Source organism: Gopherus evgoodei, chromosome 7 (genome assembly GCF_007399415.2).
Source record: "Gopherus evgoodei ecotype Sinaloan lineage chromosome 7, rGopEvg1_v1.p, whole genome shotgun sequence".
Classification (NCBI taxonomy): Eukaryota; Metazoa; Chordata; order Testudines; family Testudinidae; genus Gopherus; species Gopherus evgoodei.
The window spans coordinates 122,477,418-122,497,160 of record NC_044328.1 but is presented as its reverse complement, the minus strand read 5'-3'; the positions used below and the strand labels follow the sequence as shown (position 1 = coordinate 122,497,160).

Sequence of the window (19,743 nt, the reverse complement as noted above, 5' to 3'; positions counted from 1 at the left end):
TAAATCCTTGAGACGATTCTTTAAATTTACTCTTAAATTACAATGAAAAAAAGATCAAAATGTTGAGTCCATTAGAGGGGCAAAGGCTGTTAGGTGGAATAACTATGCAGCTTTCAAAACACGTAGCAGAAAAATTCTCATTTACTTATTAACAAATACAATAGCCACCACGGTCCCAGCGGTGATCAAAGTACATAATTAAAAATGAGAACCCAAAATCAAAACAGAGGGCCTTCTCTTCCTCCCACGGGAATCAAAAGGGAGTTTTGCCATTGATTTCAATGGGAGTAAGATTGGATCAATATTTATACTCACTGCAACAAAACAAACTAAACAGCTTCACATTGTTGATGGTATTTTTCCCGTAAGCTAGAAAGCTTGTGCACAGCAAACTAAATTAGTGCAACAGTCTCAATTTTTTGGCATTTCTGGATATATAAAAAACCAGTTGTATATTAGGACTGTAATATTTACATAAAGCATAACAATGTATCCAGTAGCTGGGTTAGCAGTTAATCTGTATGATATCTGTCTGCGTCATTGCATTTACTTCTATTCCAATGCATCTTGAGCCATAAAATGATGTAACCATGAAATGACTGGCTGCAACTGCACTTCCTCTTACGGTTCTATTTATGAAGTCTGATGACAAAATAAAAGTCTAACAGTCAGGCGAGTAAGAAAAACAGAATGAGATACATCTAAAATAATATGGAACAATTATGTGTCACAAAGTGTATCAGCTTGAAAATTTAGTCTGTCAAGGAACTGGACACTTAATTATTATAATCATTATAAACTAGAGCTAATTGAAAGTGAAGATCCTTTTTTTATCTAGGACTTATGAATTTTAAGTAAGTTACTTATTAGAATACAGCCAACGCTATGAAAATCTAAACAAATTACCCTTCTTCCAGTAAGCTTTTCTTATGCAGTCCTAGTTTCCTCTCTTGTTTTGAAGCATCTGAATAAATATTTCTAGCTAATGGCTAAATTCTCTTTCATATCTGGAATCAAAGAGGCAAGGAATATTTACACTTTGTTATTCCCTTAGAGAACGGATTTATTTAGGGCAATAAAATCTACATCTATTTTCAGGTTTAGTCTCTTCCCCGCATTCCCTCACTGCCACTTATGAATGTAAAATTTGAAATACCTGGAACTATCTAAGGAAATAAATATAATTGCACAGATTGTAAAAAAGTATGGCATACACTAAATGCTACTGATTTACGAGAGTCATTTTTTCACCTTCATACAGTATTAATATTTACTAAATCACAGCTGAAAATGCACAGAGACATGGTTTATTACCATTATCCCTTATGTTCATTTAGCTTTTAGACCAGCTTTATATTGGTCCATTGTACTGCATGATAGATGGTACCTTCTAATGAATTTATGCCAGTTCTTTCTAATGTAACCATTTTTCCCCAAGCTGCTTGAAAGATCTAAAATCGTTTAAATGATTTCACAGCCTTCAGTGCCGTAAATAAAGTCTTATAGTTGATGTACTTCAGAAGCACAGGTCTGCGTTTCTATGAATTGCTTGCAGGTGTAGGATCCTGGAGAATTCAAGGTGTATTTTCAGTAGAGTCGTAATTATTATTATTTTTTTAATGAAAAGTCTACAGTTCTGTATGGGAAAACCCTGCATCAAGAAGTGCCACCACAGTCAAAAAGAGAAGTATTGTCCTTCTTGCTCACTAATTTTGTAAGTTTGAAGCGTAAAGTCTACAGTATTCTCAGAAAAAAACGGGACTGTGTAAAACAGACAAGCAACACAGCTGCAAATCCCATTGTTCCAGCAAGGACACATAGGTTTATCCTTTGCTACCGTGTTACCTACAAAAGGAGAGAGAGAGAGAGAGTTACACACATAGAAACTATCAGAGCAATGGTGGTAAAACTGTTTTGTTCCTGCAAAGGAATTGTTTAGATGAACACACGTTAAATGATTAAATTACATTCAGCATATCTATGTATTGCTTATCACCAGAAGTCATAGAAACTAGTGTAAAGTACAATGCTATTTGGTACAGAAGGAAAGATTTACAAAAGCACATATTTACAGTTAGATTCTTAAGTCCCTTTTCCTGAGAATAGGATGCCTGTGTGCCTTTTGTGTCTTTGAAAACCTCCCCCAACAGCATTATCCTGAATAGCACCTTTCTTTAAAATGATATCCCAGAATGCTTTACAAAGCTAGACAACATGCAGCACAGTTAAAAACTGAAAGCACAACTAGAGCCAACCTAGTGGTTCCAAGGAGAAAAGCTGTATTTTCAGATAAATGTGGAAAACAGATGGAGAGTCATTGACACAGAGAGATTCAGGAAGGTTGCTCCAGAAGGCATGAGCTGCAGAGCTGAAGGCACTTGCACCACCAAAGTGATCACGTGTAAGGGCTCAGAGAGGCAGCGGGTGCTATGTGAGTAAGGCCAATGGAGCAAGTCTATGTGCAGTTTCATAAATAAGGAGGGTCATTTTGAACTGGATTCTGGACATGGGCAATGGAAACTGGTCAAGTTTAAGGATTCAGTATCTTCATAAATAATTTGGATAATGGCACAGAGAGATACACTTATAATGTTTGCAGATGATACCAGCTGGACGAGGTTGCAAGCGCTTTGGAGGACAGGATTACATTTTAAAATGATCTTGATAAACTGAAGAAATGGTCAGAAATGAATAGGATGAAATTCAATCGAGGCAAATGCAAAGTCTGACACTTAGGAAGGAATAATCAATTGTACAAATACAAAATGGGAAATGATTGCCTAGCAAGGAGTACTGCAGAAAAGGATCTGGGGTTATAGCAGATCACAAACTAAATATGAGTCTGCAATGTAATATTGCTGCAAAAAAAGCAAACATTATTCTGGGATGTATTAGCAGGAATGTTGTGAGCAAGACACGAGAAGTAATTCTTCCGTTCTACTCAGCACTAATAAGGCCTCAACTGGAGTATTGTGTCCAGTTCTGGGCAGCACTCTTTGGGAATGATGTGGACAAATTGGAAAAAGTAAAAATGCCAAAAGAGGCATCAAAAAATATTTAAAAATGAGGAAAGATTGAAAAAAATGAGTTTAGTCTGGAGAAGAAAAATCTGAGGGCGGACGTGATAACAGTCTTCAAGTACATAAGAGGGAGGATGATAAATTGTTCTCCTTAACCACAGAGGATAGGACAAGAAGTGATGAGCTTAAATTGCTGCACGGGCGATTTAGGTTGGACATTAGGAAGAGCTTCCTAATTGTAAGGATAGTTAAGCACTGGAACAAATTGCCTAGAAAGATTGCGGAATCTCCATCATTGGAGGTTTTAAGAACATGTTAGATAAACACCAGTCAGGGATGGTCTAGCCAATACTTAGTCCTCAGTGCAGGGGACTGGACTAGATGACCTGTCAAGATCCCTTCCAGTCCTACATTTCTATGATTCTGTGAGTCAGTGTGGGCATGCTCCTATATATGTGAGAGAAGATGGGAAGCAGCTTTCTCCAGGGCTGGAGAGCGGCAACTTGAGAAGGCCCTGGAGAAAGGAGTTGAAATAGTCCAGACTAGAAGATGGACGCATTGAGGAGGTCAGAGGAGTTGGAGCTAAAGCAATGGCAAACACAGACAGTGTTTTCAGAGAGGAAGATGGGCAGATTTGCAGACACAGGAGTTCAAGGAATCCTCAGACTCATGCATGATACTGAGATGATGGACAGTGGGGGCAAAGGGGATGCCTGAGTTCAGAGGAGATGAAGCCCTGCTCAAGAATGCTACTTCTGCCAAGGCAAGTGTTTCTGTCTTTACATGCAGTGCTTGTAGTTTAACACATGCATATTAAAGCACTCACTGTTAAGTTTCCCAGCAATTTTTCAATTGATAGCTGGTCAGCAATTAAGCACATCAAATATCTAGTTTCTAACCACAACTAGAATGTATTTTAAAACAGCTCTGTTGGTCTGCTTTCCTTCATAAATATAAATACGTGCAGAAAGTATTCCATGCATTTTTATTTGGCTTCACAAGACAATCGCTCCAAGAAGGAAGCATTTACTTATTTCACTGTCCCTGATTAGTCATTGTAACTACATCTATAAATACACAGTAAATATATGAGTGTCTCAGACTGCCCGTCTGACTACTGTTTTGATGAAATTGAAAGTCAACGTAAAAAGTGATCAAAGGAACTTTCTTTCTGCAATGCATAATTAGCCTGTGGAACTCCCTGCCACCAATTATCATTGAGGCCAAGATTTTATAGGCTTCAAAAAGGAATCAAACATGTAAATAGATGAAATCATCCCTGTTTTTTTATTTGAAATGTATTTAAACCTTCACGACTTGAGACATAAGCCAATCACTAAATGTAGGCATTAAGAAGAAACTTCTCCTTCAGGCAGGTCATTCTAGAGCTGTCTATCTAGAGGTTTCTTGTACTTCTCCCTTGGAAACATTCAGCCAGCTACTGTGACTGGATCACCCGGACAATGGTCTAATCAGATATGGCTATTCCTATGTTCTTCTATTTTATATCAACTAGTGTCCAGTTTCAGTACCACTCGCCTAATGGAGAAATCAAGATCTTTGTCCATGGAGGTGCTATTTTTGTCAATTCTATTAAACTCATTTTTAAAAAAAAATCCTGATCTCTGATTACAACATACATAATTCTTCTCCCACAGGGCAGTAATGATTGTAAAATTAACCTGTTCATTTTACTGTAAAATCTTCTACTGTACACAGTTATTTAGAAACTGCAGTGTCAGACTTCATAATTTTTTGTAACAGCTCTATACAATAGCTGGAAGCAGTTATACAAATGGATTTACTATATATGCATAAGATTAATACAGGACATAAAATGTTTTATACCTTTCCAGTCAGTCTTGGTTGGACTAATAAAGTTTTATTTGAGAATTATTCTCAAGTGGCAGAATCCTAACAACTAGTGATAGTATCATGATGGCTTGGGAAACAGAGCGTAAGTAGTAATTTGTCTGCATTGTCTGCATGCAAAATACATTAAACAAAATAACCACAAAGCAGCAATGTTCTACCAGAGTTCATACTAAAAAATGTGCATTGCTGGGCAGCTCATTGGGTGGCCTTCCTTCCGAAGAAGCTATTGGCTTGCGCCCAGAAGGAAGTGCTGCCTATCACTGGTTCAAGACGATCCCAAGCTTAGGTGCCATTGAAACATAATGCTTGTTATTGTTCATCTTTGTATTTATATTAAAGCCGTGCCCAAAACCCTGAGTCAGAATTAGGGGCCCCATTGTGCCGGATGCTAGACATACACCTATAGAAAAGCAGTCCCTGTCCCGAAGAGTTTACCATCCAAAAGGTGGAGACGGGGGAGGAATTCCAAAGGGAGAGGGAAAGGGGAAAGCATGCACGCAGCATAGTCAGAGTGATAATTCCAGTCTACCTATATCTCTGTATTTCTATCTATAGCTATTTGCCAATGTATGAATTCAGACATTTGCCCATTTAAGGAAATTTTTCCCTCACTGCATTTTACAATGAACATTTCTCATATTTAAAATATGCTAGAACAAGTGACGTGCACCTGTTATCTGCATGCTCTTTCCCTTAAATGTCCCTCCACAGTGGTCTGCTCCAGTGGGGAACGTACTCGACGCCCCAGCAAAGGAAAGGAGGGGCTTCACGGAACTACACTAGCTTTCTCAGGGACAAACTCTGTCCTCAGCTGGACCCCAACGGGTTTGGGTAGGTCTAGAAATTCCCACAGGTCTAACTGAAAGCAGAACAATTTGCCTCACTCTGCCTTTCTGAAGACATCCCCATGGCCATCACAATGCATTAGCCTATTCTTTGATTTGCTGATTGCAGGGTGTTTTATTATAATAATATAATAATATTTATAATAATATAAATGACACCTGCTGCATTTGCCCCAGGCCAAGCTTGTCATTGTTTATGGGCTAGGCCTTTCAAACATTTACAAACATGAGCAGTTTCACTCAGATGCGTGATCAGTCCCACGGAAATCGACGGGAGCAAAGGAAACCAAATGCATTAAAGTGCTTGCAGCACCAGCCCTGATGTTATTAATCCTAGCAATGTTCCTAGTGGCCTTTTAACCCTTTCCTTTGTTCATTTTTAAAACCACTGAGTATATCTAACCCGCGTAATTTTTAAAAATGATTTTAACTTGCCTTTTTCTACATACATAGCGCTAGATTCCTCACTCACGTCAACGGGAGTAGCTCTACTACTTCCTATATATAATTTCTACTTTCTCCAGCTCACTCCTTTGTTTGAAGTCATCTCTCCTCATTCCATGTCTGACTCAGTGCCTGATCCCGTGAGGGCACTCTACTGCTACTAACTTTAACACAGGTGGAAGACAATCAGCAGTTTGCAGTAGGTGCTTAGCAACTCACAGGTATGGACCCATTCCCCCCACAAATCCTGCAATTGACAATGCACTGTGCATGTGGACTGTCAGTTGCAAGATCAGGAGCAGAGTCTGTAAGCTGCAGGAGGCAGGGGTATGGCATGATTTAACCACGGCTATAGCATTACACAAATATTCATTTTGAACCATTATTCTAACCTTGAAAACAGCAGCAGTGTTTTTCAGACTACGAAGTGTATCTCTCTGCTTGGGTATTTAGTTAGCCCATCATCATGGGATCTGGGTTGTTAACCCCCAGATAATGACTACTCACAGTATCACATAGCAATTGCCCGATACATTTAAATTTTTTCTGATCTAATATAGAATGTATTATATCCTTTCACTACTGTGTGACACAGTCATTATCAAATGGAATCTGGCAGCAACATTTGCTTATTAATTCATAAACAGCTGAATCCATTCTCAATTTGAAGTGGTGTACGGAGGGGTCAGAGGGGTCAGAGGCTATCTTTACAGGTTGTTGTCTGCTATTTTCTCAATGTATTTAGACACACAGTCCACTATGAATTGCCAAATCTTAGTTCCTTTAATTAATTTTAGCTTGTTAAATAGTCAGAGGGATGAGATATTTGCCTCATATTCAGTGGTCATTAGTTATGAATCTGGGCTTCATAATGAAGACCTTGGCCAAGACATTAAAAAATGGGCAGCTAAAGCCCATAATTACTCTCCTAAGTCAGTGGGCAGACCTTCAATGCTGCAGAGAGCTTTATGGCTCCTATCAGAAATCCGTGCAGATTCTTCACACCTTCAAAAGTCAGGTCACTTGTTTTGGTCTCTCACCACAGAGTCAGGAACCAAACTTTAGTCAGTCAATTGTGAAAATCTTGGCCCTGCATTGTCATTTTGCAAATCAAGGTCATTATCCTGCTATCAATACAAGTGAGCTGTCCTTCCTCACACAAACAGGCTGATCAAAGGCTGAAGTGTTGGGCCCAAAATGAATTTAGTGGGCTTGCCTAACTGAATATTTGCCTGTGACAATGACCCTCTGTGCTGACAGGCATAATAATGCATGCTCGGCAATCTGACCTTGGGACAGGCCAAGCTCTGCTGGAAGGGGCAAATCCTGCTCCTGCTGTAGGGCACTGGTGACGTCCTGCTGAAAAGGGATGAGAGGGAAGGACTTTGGTGAGACAGTGCAGGAGATGCAACCCCCCATGCAGTGCAAAACTCAGCTCTCTGGGAAGACTGGAGTTTGAGGCAGAGCTAGTTATGTGATAACCCACTATAGGGATCCTAGCCCTTCTCCCATTGAGATGGGATGTGCAGGCCCTAACTCTGCCCTCCACTGGATCACACTAGCACCCAACTAATTTAATCGAGCTAGGTACTGGAGAGAGGAGTATTCACTCCTCTGCTCCCAGTGAAGACATTATTGGATCTAAGCTACCACACACATCACTGTTTAAAAAACAAACTGACCCCAAAACGTTTAAGGTGGTGAGGTTGATGCTAACACCAGCAGAGCAGGGTCAACGGAAACGAGTGCATGTTGTCACTAGACCGTGACCTTTAAATCTAGAGAGACAAGGTGGGTGAACCCATTTCTGTTGGTGAGAGAGACACGGTTTGAGGTGACACAGATCAGAGCTCTATGTACGCTCGGAAGCTTGTCTCTCTCACCTGGTTCAATACAAGATATCACCTCACCTACCTTGTTTCTCTAATATCCTGGGATCAACACGGCTACAACAACACTGCATATCTTTTAAATACACACTCTCTCTATACTTGCCTTTGTGGTTTTGACTTTATTTCCACTGCTGCAAGACCAGCCTGAATAGTCTGGTAGCACTTTACAGTCCTCTCCATCCAGACAAGGGTTCATGTGACACCACCACTTCTGGATGACAATGGAGGCTAGAAACAGAAACAGAAACAGAACACAGTCTTTTGATAAAATTACGTGTGAGCCATTTATTTGTTTTAAAATTATCGTGTCCTGTTCATTTTATATTTAATCTAGTGTTTATCCATTAGGCAGAAAATATATTCACCACGATTAACCAGTCTGCAAAGACCTGATTCTAAAACCGTTACTCACACGAGTACCACAGTCCACTGGATTCACTGAGTTGAATGATTCATGCTATTCAGTGAACGTTTAAGTTGCTCTGGCTTCTTGCCTATGTATGTTAGTACTTACAAGCTTGTCTACACAGTGCAGTAATGCACTACTGGTGGGGTCAATTCTAATGTGCACCAAAACTAGTATTATGTTAACAGGCACTAGGGACATTTTTGTAAACACCATCAGGGTCTACACAGGCCGGTTAGTGCACAGCACATTGGTGTGCATTAGGAGTCACACCCCGCTGCTGAGCATTACTGCAATGTGTAGCCAAGCACTTGTGTAGCCAAGTACTTGCCCATGACTGCTGCATCTATGTCTCAGGATAGGCAGGATATCGGTTCCAGGATGCTGGTATGGAGATGGATGCTTAGATATCATGGTGATAGACTACCTTAGCTAGATAAACAGGAGTCAGAATGGCAGCAAGGATCATAGCTAGGCTTCAGTCCTCGTACCCTGCAGCTGACGTAGTCAGGAGGAGGTTGGAGCATGAAGTAGTACCATCTCTTTCTCATTGTGATGGACTAGAAAGCACTGTAGGGACGGGAATGGCTCAAAGAACTATCATCTCAAGCAGGACGTGCAGGGACTGGGAAGAATTCTAGTAATTACTTCCTTATGACCACACCAATCTGGTCTGAACTGTTAATGAAATGGATTTCCAAGGGAGCCCTGAGTCCAGCCACAGCTGATAGGTCCAAAAACCTAGTGACAAGGTGGAGGGTGAATGTCACAAGCAGATGATGCTCACATCAATGTAATACAATCAATAAATAAGAACAGCAGCAGCTAATGAGGACAGTGCACCTGCTTGCTATGAACAGTTACACTCAAATGGAGTTGATCGGTTGAGTGCAGGATAGTAAATGTTTAACCTGGATGTATGTGCTAGGCTGGAAGTGGTTCTGTCAGCGGGTAAGAAAATATAATGGCTCAGACCTACACGAGTTCTATTAGAGACTCATATAGAGAACAAAGACCCAGGAGTGGGGAATCTATTGTAATACCATTGGGGAAAAAAAACAAAAACATGTGAATAGATAACTAAGAATCTACTTTCAGTTGCATCCTGTCACTCTTACAGTAGACTTAATAATTTTCTACTCTTAACACAATTTGTCTCCGACTATGCTTTTTAGTTTTACAGATGTAGTCGTAACTTCTTACTAATGCAGACAACAACAGATATATTTTGCGACAAAATGTTACAAACTTTTGCAATGCATTCCTGATTTAACATTAGTACTGTGGGTGTGATCAATCAAATCACAGAAAACAGTTTCGAAGAGATGGGTCTGCAATTTTACATAATCTAAAGTGGAGTGCAAAATACAATATGGCTACAAATGTTGATTTAATTCCTTTGCACGTTTTTACTATGTGCACAAAATACTGAACTTCATACTTAACAAGGTGCCTTGTTCTAAAGTGATGTACAAAAATAACACAGCTTACTTTATGTAAAGATAAACAATTGTTCATTAGTTCAAAGGTATTTTCCTACTACTGCAACCTTCATATTAGATTAACTAACTGCAAGCTGACACTGGAAGATTCAGTTGCTGAAATGCTGATTCAGTTACTTATTTTCCAGGGTATCCTCTCAGTCTAGGTGGCATTTAGAGGCATCCGTGGATTGAAAAATACCTTTTTGGAATAACAGTTTGACTTCAGATACTCTCCATTCAACCTACCGGAGTTATAAATGAACAAATGATGCCTGTCACCAAGCATTTGCTTCTACTCCAGCTGATTGTTTATTGATTGACTAATTTGAATGAAACTTAATTGTGTGTCATGGCACTTAAGAGATCATTTTCATTCTGAGTTTATTACCACTGATCAGTTTGTTTTATATCTTTGCTATTTGCCAAAATTCTGATTTGTTTTGCATGCTACATGTATTTAGGTAAACATGTATTCCTAATGACAAAGTTCTTTCATTAACTGAGCACAGATTCTGTCTATTAACATCCCAGTTTCCATGTATACATGCAATTATTTCTTTTCTTTCCTTTTTCTATCCAGTTTCTTTTTTGTATTGAGAGCAACCATTATAATTAATTGGTCATGATATGTTTTGAGCCTAATCAACACCGGGCATCACTAAATGTGAGGCAATTTTCATTTGTGTTCTCAACCTACATCCTCCTCTCAACCCATTTCCAACACCTGATTGAATATCCCTTTCAAAGAAATACTTCAAGAATGAATCTCCAGTGCCAGTTGAATAACGCTGCAATATAGGACTTGATTCACCCCTGCACTATTAGAGTTTTACGTCCGAGTACCTCCACTGATTTCAAATGGTGTAAAATCAAAATAAATAGGACAGTGAATCAGGCCCATAATTTCCAGAAGCACACTATTCCATAAAAAGCCAGCACAACCACTAACTGAAAGCACCGAAGAGTAAATCAAGCACTGGACCTGCAAGCTCTTAAATGGCCTGAATATTTCACCTTCAGCTCTTTTCTAGTTGTGATTTTTTTTCAATGATAATCCAATTTCTTTTCTTTCATTGGCTGGTTTCTGCTCTGTGTTGATACCTTTCTTCAGAATAAGTGAAACTCTTTCTTGACATACTTAATATATTTTGTTCTATTTGATGTAACCACCAATTCTTTGCTGTAGTATAGCACCAATTCTTATGTCAATTTATGCCAGATGTCCATAATGTCTATTTTGTAGTGCCATATTTCTTAGCTCTCTGGGCACATTTGCTCATTTGAAAAATGCTTCCTGCATTCCTATGCTAGGAAAGTTCTCGGGCTGGATTTTAGACTAAACTTTTCTTCATAGAAATAGTTACTAAACTTCTGCTGTCCCTATCACCGTTTGAATCATGGAGTGATTTAAAATATCTCCTCCCTTTATCAAATTGAAGAGTTCTTGGAGAGGTTTCAGTAACTACTTTTTCAAATAGAATCATAGAAATGTAGGGCTGGAAGGGACCTTGAGAGGTCATCTAGTCCAGCCCCCTGTACTGAGGCAAGACCTCATATACTTAGACCATCCCTGACAGGGGTTCGTCTCACCTGTTCTTAAAAACTTCCAATGATGGGGATTCCACAACCACCCTTGGAGTCCTATTCCAGAGCTTAACTATTCTTACAGATAGAAATTTTTTCCTAATATCTAACCTAAATGTCCCTTGCTGCAGATTATGCTACCTACCTTATGCCTTGTCCTACCATTAGCAGACATAGAGAACAATTGATCACTGTCCTCGCTGAGTATACCAATCTCATATTCTACCAATATCTTGAGGGAACAGAAGACTACTTTGGCGTGACATCTACCAACCGACTGTGGATTGCCCTACCTGGAATAAATCTTCTGCTGACACAGCTCCGCAGGGAAGTAACAGTAGATTCCATTACGAGTAAATAGTATATTGCCCTGAGTGGGGGATAGTTCAGCTTGTGATGATTTACTTAGAGATATGCTTAACACACTTAAGAAAGGTAGCTTCACCACAGACAAGAATTTTTAATGCTTTATCCTCTTGGTAGTGGCTGTCAGCCTAGCTTTAGGTACTTACTCAAGGATGTTTATTTCTACAGAGGAAACAGGAGAAAACTAAATGTCATAATGATCACCTTGAATTTAAGTGTTTACCATTTGTTCATAGCACAAGGAGTTGACCTTTACTAAACCAAATTTTCTATGGCTCTGATCACAACTTACAGCTGCAATGCTAGGCAGTTATTCAGGCTTTCTTATTTTTTTTATTCACTGATTATTATAAGTTCTTCCTTTCATATTCTGTGCTCTGTTCTGAGCTTGGCAGCTTAATTTATCTACAGTAGTGTTTCTCAAAGCATGTGGCTGGCCTGTCTCCCGAGGCTCAAAGAACCCAACGGAAATGAGGCTGGGGGGAGGGGATTGAGGGGAGAGAAAGAAATAGTCTTGCTTTTTTTTGCTCAAGACTTGCAAAAAACAAAAACAAAAATCTAGTCAATAGCGTTCAGTACTAAAATATCTACCTCTGTATATACAATACGCGCACACAGATAGATGGTTCCTTGTTTGTGGCACTCCAAGCGCAATGACCTTAGTGAGAAAAAATGTAGTGAGTGGGCTATCATGAACATGGAATAAAAATATATGGACCCAATGCCTTATTTTAAGGAAAATACCTTTTGCCCCTGCACCCTATTTTAAGAGTACTTCTGCCAAGGAATACCAGTGGACTTTTCTGCGCTTGGCAGGAAAATGCAATGGAAAATCCTGCTCTATTGCTTTTCACCTTTTCACTTTTCATTTTAGACAGCTATTTTGACTTCTGCTACAACCAACATTTTCAGTTCCCTGGTGAAAGACTGTAGAAGTGCAAAGCATTCTGCAAATACTAATTAAGCCTCACAACACAGAAAATATTACTAGACTCATTTTACAAATGAGATTGGGTAAAATGAATGAGGATTTAAGGCTCGATTTCTTACATTCTAGGCACTTAAGGCTTTCAGTCCAGTGCATTCCCAGGATTTAATTAATGTTGCATTCCTTTCTGTAGCACATGGTTAGCTGCTAACAATCTTCTGACCAACTTTCGCCTCTCTAGGCATATTCCAGATGAAGGTGTTTTCCAATTAGTCCCATATTGGTAGAATTCCTCACCTTGCCAGATTTGTTTGGCTAATTTTAATTTCTACATAACAGTTAGGGGCAGATCCCCAGCAGGAGTAAGTCGGCGTAGCTTCATTATGGCACTCTGTATCCCCTGATTCCCAGGGTGGGAGTGTGGATAGATTGACCATGTATGGACCTCTGCATGCCCTGGGCTCTGTAAAAAGGGGTTTTGTGCTTGCCAAAACCAGGCAAAGGCACATGGGTAGCTAGAGCTGAGCTGAATAAAGAGCCAGAGCATCCGTGACTATGTATATCCAGAGGTCCTAATGCAAGACAGAGGGTACGCTGAGCAGCGGTAGACACTATTCCAGCCTATGGGTATGGGTATTTGCTGTGGATAGGCTGCATTGTGGCATTGCATTTCGCTCACTCCCAGTGTGTCCCCCCCACAACCTCATTTCTATATTTATGCAGATTGGGTAATTGCCATACTCATTGACCAGAGAAGCACCAAGTTTCCATGCCTAACTCTGTAGTGATACTATATTCTAGAGCAGGGATAGGCAACCTATGGCACGGGTGCCGAAGACAGCACTCGAGCTGATTTTCAGTGGCACTCACACTGCCCAGGTCCAGGCCACCGGTCCGGGGGGCTCTGCGTTTTAATTTAATTTTAAATGAAGCTTCTTCAACATTTTAAAAACCTTATTTACTTTACATACAACAATAGTTTAGTTATATATTATAGACTTATAGAAAGAGACCTTCTAAGAACGTTAAAATGTATTACTGGCACGCGAAACCTTAAATTAGAGCGAATAAATGAAGACTCGGCACAGCACTTCTGAAAGGTTGCCGACCCCTGTTCTAGAGTGCCCATGCAGTATCCAGGTCTACATGAAATGCGCATGGGCACTCACCTGACTGCATAACCCTATGTTTACAGGCATGCCTGCCCATTATGAATTAGCACAAAACTGAGGCCTCGCTGAAAAATTGGTCCTACATGCCCCCATGTTTGTTTGAAAGTATTTTGAAGTCTGACCCATTAGTTCACTACATTGTACCCTATTGCTGGAGTAAGACTGCTGCTTTAATTCGACCTTCTGGACTATTCTTTAACATCTGTCCAAGCTATTTTAAAATCCAAATTACCCAGCTGAGCTGATTCTATTCTAAACGCCATCATCCTTATTTTTTAAAATACCTATTTCATGGCCTACTTACACCAAAAGCCATAACACACAGTACTTAGCAACTTCGGGCCCAATCCATATCTCACTGAAGTTAATGAAAAGGCTCCCATTTACTTCAGTGGGAGCTGGGTCAAGAAACAAGTTAATGAAACATGAGAAAGACCAAACCAAAAAACAGCTCCACCCAGGAACCAGGATAATTTCACGATTTGCTGAAAAGCCAAGAAAGTCTCACTGCTGCTGGCAGCTGTGCAACTGACAAGAATGTTAATTTCAGCCAGCTGCTGCCCCAGGGCTTCCAGACTCCCAGGTCAGTTCAGGAATTGGTAGCAATTGGCCGAGTAGTCTGAAGCCCTGCAGTCCCCATCCTAGGGCAGTCCGCATGGCAAGACTGGCCTGCAACCACAGATCCTGGAAACATACTGCAGGAACTCCAGGTTCCTGGCTCCATGGCTGGGAACCTGGAAACCCCACAAGCCCTGGCATGGCAGGACTGTCCCAGAGCTGTGTGTAGGCCTTACTTGGTATGAGTGGGCCCCAGTAGCCAAGGGCAGGGAAAAAGAGAAGCTATGTAAAAACAGGGGCAAGAAATAATTGTGTCAGAAGCAATGGCTACAAATAGGTAGAAGGGAGATAAGCACGCAAAATACAAGGAGAGAATAAACAAAATACAAGGAGGGAACTTATAAAACAGGCTGTGTACCTGTGGCATGTGAACAAGGAATGATATGTACAGGAATTGATCCTGAAAATAACCTGGCCAATCATAAAGTTCACAATATGATGCAGAATGGAAGACACATGTCAGTATGGTGTTTCACTTGTATATAAAGTAACCAATATTTGTACTCTTTGGATTTGTGGTATGCCCTGTACCCACCCCTACCCGTGAGTCTGATCTGCTCTGTGTAGTTTGATTGTACGCCAACAATGAAACCTGGAGTCGAGTTGAGTTCTTGGGAACCTGAGAGAAATCCCAACACAACAGAAATAGAAACCCTGGGATACACATGGCAGGCCTTCACCAGAGCCACAGACCCTGGAAGCCTGGGGTACCTGGCCCTAGGGCAGTCGGCATGAAATTACATCCATTACAAAGACTGCTAAGTATAGACTGGGACTCAGGAGAACTGGGTTCTATTCCTGGCTCTGATATTGTTTTGCTGGGTGGCCCTGGACAAGCCACTTCACCTCCCTGAGTCTCACCATCCCCATCTGTAAAATGGGGATAATGATGCTGACCTCCTTTGTAAAGTGCTTTGAGATCTATAGATGAAAAGCACTAGATAGGAGAGAGGGATTATTAAAGGTATTTTTACCAAGGGCTGCCTATTCTTCCTTAATGATTTTTCCATTCTGGCCTCATAATTCTTCCTGAACTAATACCATTTGTATCGCCCTTGTTTACGCAGTGGTACATGAACTGATGTGAGTAGCACCACTGAAATCAATAGGACTAATCATGTGGAAAGTATTCATCAAGGTGAACAAGTGTTTCATGTTCTGGCATAATATGGAGACCTAGTCCTGGACCAGGACCCCCATTGTGAAATTGTGTATAAAGTCTTTTGTATTTCACTTTTCTTCTACTATGGCTGTATAGATTGTAAAGAATTTGGGGGCAAGGACCTTCTTTTCAGTATTATTATTACATGGTGTATGCGGAATGCTTGACACCAAGGGAAGTGTGCTACCTGAATATAAATAGTATTAGCTAAGCTTAAAAGAAGATACCTTAAAAAGCCACTCAGAATAAGTGCTCTCAACTATACTTTGTTTCAGTTAGAATGTAACCAGTAATACCGCGCTTTCAACAAGACCTTTAACTTTCATGTTACGAATGTGCGGAATGTGGTCCAATTAAATCTTCCTGACCTTGGTAAAATCTCTGGGAAAAGAATAATGAATCTCTTTCATTGTATTTAAAATAATTAGTTATTCAAGTCGAGCCATGTTAAATATTATCTCTTTCTGGCTTGTGCACTGTTGAGGCTTACAGAAGTCTGTGAATGTAGTGAAAAATACAATTTTGAGCCTGTGAACTGATAGTTATGGGTTCTGTGCAACAGCAGAGGAATAAAATGTCATTGAGTCCAGATCTAAATGCTTACAGAAATACATAAAGTATATTAAAACATCACCTTAAGGTGGGAAAAAACCAAGAGCTTCTCCTTTCATAACTAAACATCTTGCATTCTAAATGTTTTGTCTTATTTAATCTCAAGCACACGTGAAGGAAAAGAAGCCATTAAATTGTTTCAGCAAGTGTTTGCTTTGACAAAATAAATTAGACTTCCACTGCACTTCATTCTGTCGTGAAAGCATAGAGTGTTACCTTTGTAATACTAAAGTATATTTCAATAAATGTCTAGACTTCATTATCCACCATAAAGAACAGTAAAACTGTGGCATGGTATGTTACATAAAAGGTACAGGTACTGCATATGATTCTACAGGAAAAATTATTCAGTAAACTGAAAAATTAAGGTTGAATTGTGCCCCTGCACTACAAGATATTTCAGACATCAAGCCAAATCTAATTCCTAAATAAAACAACAGGGTCTCAGAAATAGAAAACATATAAATAGGTTAAGTAAATACTAAAATCAGACAGTTACATTTATTTGTAGGATTTTTCCTAAAGTGAAACATTATAGAAAGTCAGAGAAACCGAGGGTATTTTATATTTAACTTTTAAAGGTCATGATTTTGTGAGAAAAGCAATGAAAACAGAAGATAAATATCTTACTTGTGGATTAACAAAAATGTAGGGCAGTGATTTCTGTGTCAATATTAATTAGCAGTAAGCTACTAAAAATTTTCTGCTTTATTTCAATTTAAATGTAAATTTCACAGACATATGTAAAGATCCTTTTAATTCTTACTGACAAATAAGCTAATGAAGACTTATATTAGCCATTTCCTAACATAAAAGCATCTCATGGCCAGAAGCAGCATATGTGTTCGGAGACAAACAATGAAATATTTAGAGAGATTTCAGTCTTTGGGAGTAGATATTTCAGCTACACAAATTCATTATAAGATCTGGCTGCATTATAAGATCTCAACTCAAGAGAAAATGTCTTAGTTTATAACTTTTTAATTTATATCAGTCAAGTGTTATAAAAAGTGATATTTACCAGTGCCAACAAACTGAAGACCGTAAATGGATCTTTAAACTGTGCCATTGTGCCTATGGATTGTAAAGCTCTTCAAACTAACCAAAGGCAAAGGTGATGGACTAGATCAGTTTGTACTATGCTTTTGCATTTATCAGAACATCATAACAGTGCCACCTATTGTTTGGGGCAGCAATTCAATGGTACATAATCAACTCCCTTGGGATTTTTCACATGCCATCTCATTTGGGTTAGAGTGCACGCAAAGCTGAACGGATGTAGGGCAGAGGAGACACAAGGGGGGTCTAGTGCAGATGCATATTAACAATATAGGGTGCTGGATTATGCCAGCCTAGAGGAGAGTTCACACAAACCAGATGTCTCAGTACTAATCTGCTTGCCCGTGGCTACGAAATACTGGATCGATGACCAGTCAGTGGTTTCTTTATGTCCCAATGATTCCATGGCCATGATGGTATGGCTAGAGGCAGCTGGATGAGTTAATGATTAAACTCACAATGTCTTGGCTTGTGTAGTTTTGAGGCTAGTTTAAAGTACAATTTTTAATGTGGAAAAACTAAGAAGTTTTATTGGCACAGACATGAAATGAACAAGAACATACATTAAGGGGATTAATTACACCAAGATTTATGCACACTCATTATCATCAATGAACAGAGATGTTTCCAAAACTAACAAAAGGAAGGATTATGCTTTCTAGACAGCAGGAAGTCAATCAATCAAGGAGACTAAACGTCTCGGAGAGCCAAAGAGCAGTAGGAGTGAGTGGGAGATTGCTTACCTTCCACGCAAGAGGGCTGTGCCCTTGTTGTTCCAGCCACCTGCCCCGGGAAGCAAGAGCACTTGACTGTTTGCGACCGTTCTTCAATTCGGTTCTTATTGCAGCAACGATGCACTGCGACGACTTCACACGTCCCTTGCTTGACTTGGTGGTGGCCTAATAATCAGAGAGGTAGAAGTGTTGGAGGGGAGGGGTATTACTGTCATGGTGCCAAAAGAGAATCAATGCAGGGAAAATGTAGCAATTTACTGTGGTGAGAGTGCACACAGTCCTGCAAGACTCTGAGCCACTTTGAGTCTCACTGGAGCCCCTGGAGGGGAAGGCACCAAGCGCCCCCTGCAGGACCAGGCACATTACTTGCACTTCACATGTTATATTTAATTCAGATTAGTTCATCATAACAGTGCTTGGTTTTTCTATCTGCCTCCATCCACCAATTAGCCAGCCCTTATAAATGCATAGAGAGAATGACAAGTTTGCTAAAAAGACTAGACAGGCGAATGATATAGACAGAAAGATCTACAAATCCAGCTTAAAAACTTCCACTGGCTTCCTGTCTCTTATCACATCAAATACAAGCTCCTTGCCTTCATTTACGAAGCTCTAAATAATGTTGCCTTGCTCTCCTTTCTCTCTGCTCATCCTCCATTTCCTCTCACTTTTACTCTCCCCCACCCCATCTTCATGCCTCCTGTCAAGTCCCTCACTATGCATGGAAGGATTTCCTTCTCCCTATCTGCCAAGCACTCTCTCTTCCCAACTTCCAACCCCTCCCCAGTACCACCACTTCAAACAATCCCTCTCCCCGTCTCATCATTAATTACCTCCACACTCTTAATCTCCTGAGTTGTTGACAAGTGCCTCACCTTGTGTTTGTCTTGTCTTATTTAGATTACAAGGCCTTCAAGGCATTGGATGGGTCTTATCTATGTTTGTAAAGCGTTCTGTCCATTACCAATGCCATAGAAAAGATTTTTTTTAATGAGTTAGCTAGACACAAAGATGAGGCAGAGAATCATAAAGTATTCGCCATCAAAGCAGTTCTGGGGCTTTGTCTGAAAAGAATGCAAGGTACACACATAAGCGTCGGTAGGTGCATACTATCAAAGGCCTGGTTAAATAAAAAGAAAGTGAAACGTAGAAGAATACTGTTCAAAACAGTACATAGGATACATCAAAAAAGCTGAGAACTTTACGACGACAAGCCCTGGAGAATTATTCTGTTCTCCTACTCACAGAAAACCTCAGGACTGCGGGGGGGAGAAAGCAGGTGCACAAGTCTGTAGCAGTAATGAACTGAAGCATGGACATTTCCTAGCAGCTAATGACCAGCTGGGCCAAGATGAATTAGCTCCCCAATTAACTGCCAAGTAATTCACTCCCCATTGTCCACTAGTACTCAGTGACAATATGTTTGATTATTAAGTGATCATGACGTGCCAGCAAATTAAAAAAAAAAAACAATGTCCACAATGGGAAAAATATGCTCTGGTGCATTTTAACTACACCACAAGGCTGCTCCAAGGAACTTGT

At 40.0% G+C, this 19,743-nt stretch overlaps 1 protein-coding gene across 2 annotated transcripts in view; it reads right to left on the bottom strand.

The window, feature by feature from the left end:
• Positions 1–210: 210 nt before the first annotated feature.
• TAFA4 (TAFA chemokine like family member 4) overlaps positions 211–19,743 on the bottom strand; it is a 101,219-nt gene continuing 81,686 nt past the window's right edge. Inside the window, exons 4-6 of one of the 2 annotated variants that reach the window (XM_030569702.1) lie at positions 18,211–18,366; positions 8,180–8,304; positions 1,736–1,845 (exon numbers count right to left, since the gene is read on the bottom strand). In XM_030569702.1, coding sequence (XP_030425562.1) covers positions 1,834–1,845; positions 8,180–8,304; positions 18,211–18,366 — 293 coding nt within the window. In that variant the 3' untranslated portion in view covers positions 1,736–1,833. Of the gene's footprint in view, positions 1,846–8,179; positions 8,305–18,210; positions 18,367–19,743 lie in introns of both variants that reach the window. The other variant, XM_030569701.1, reaches the window with a different exon arrangement.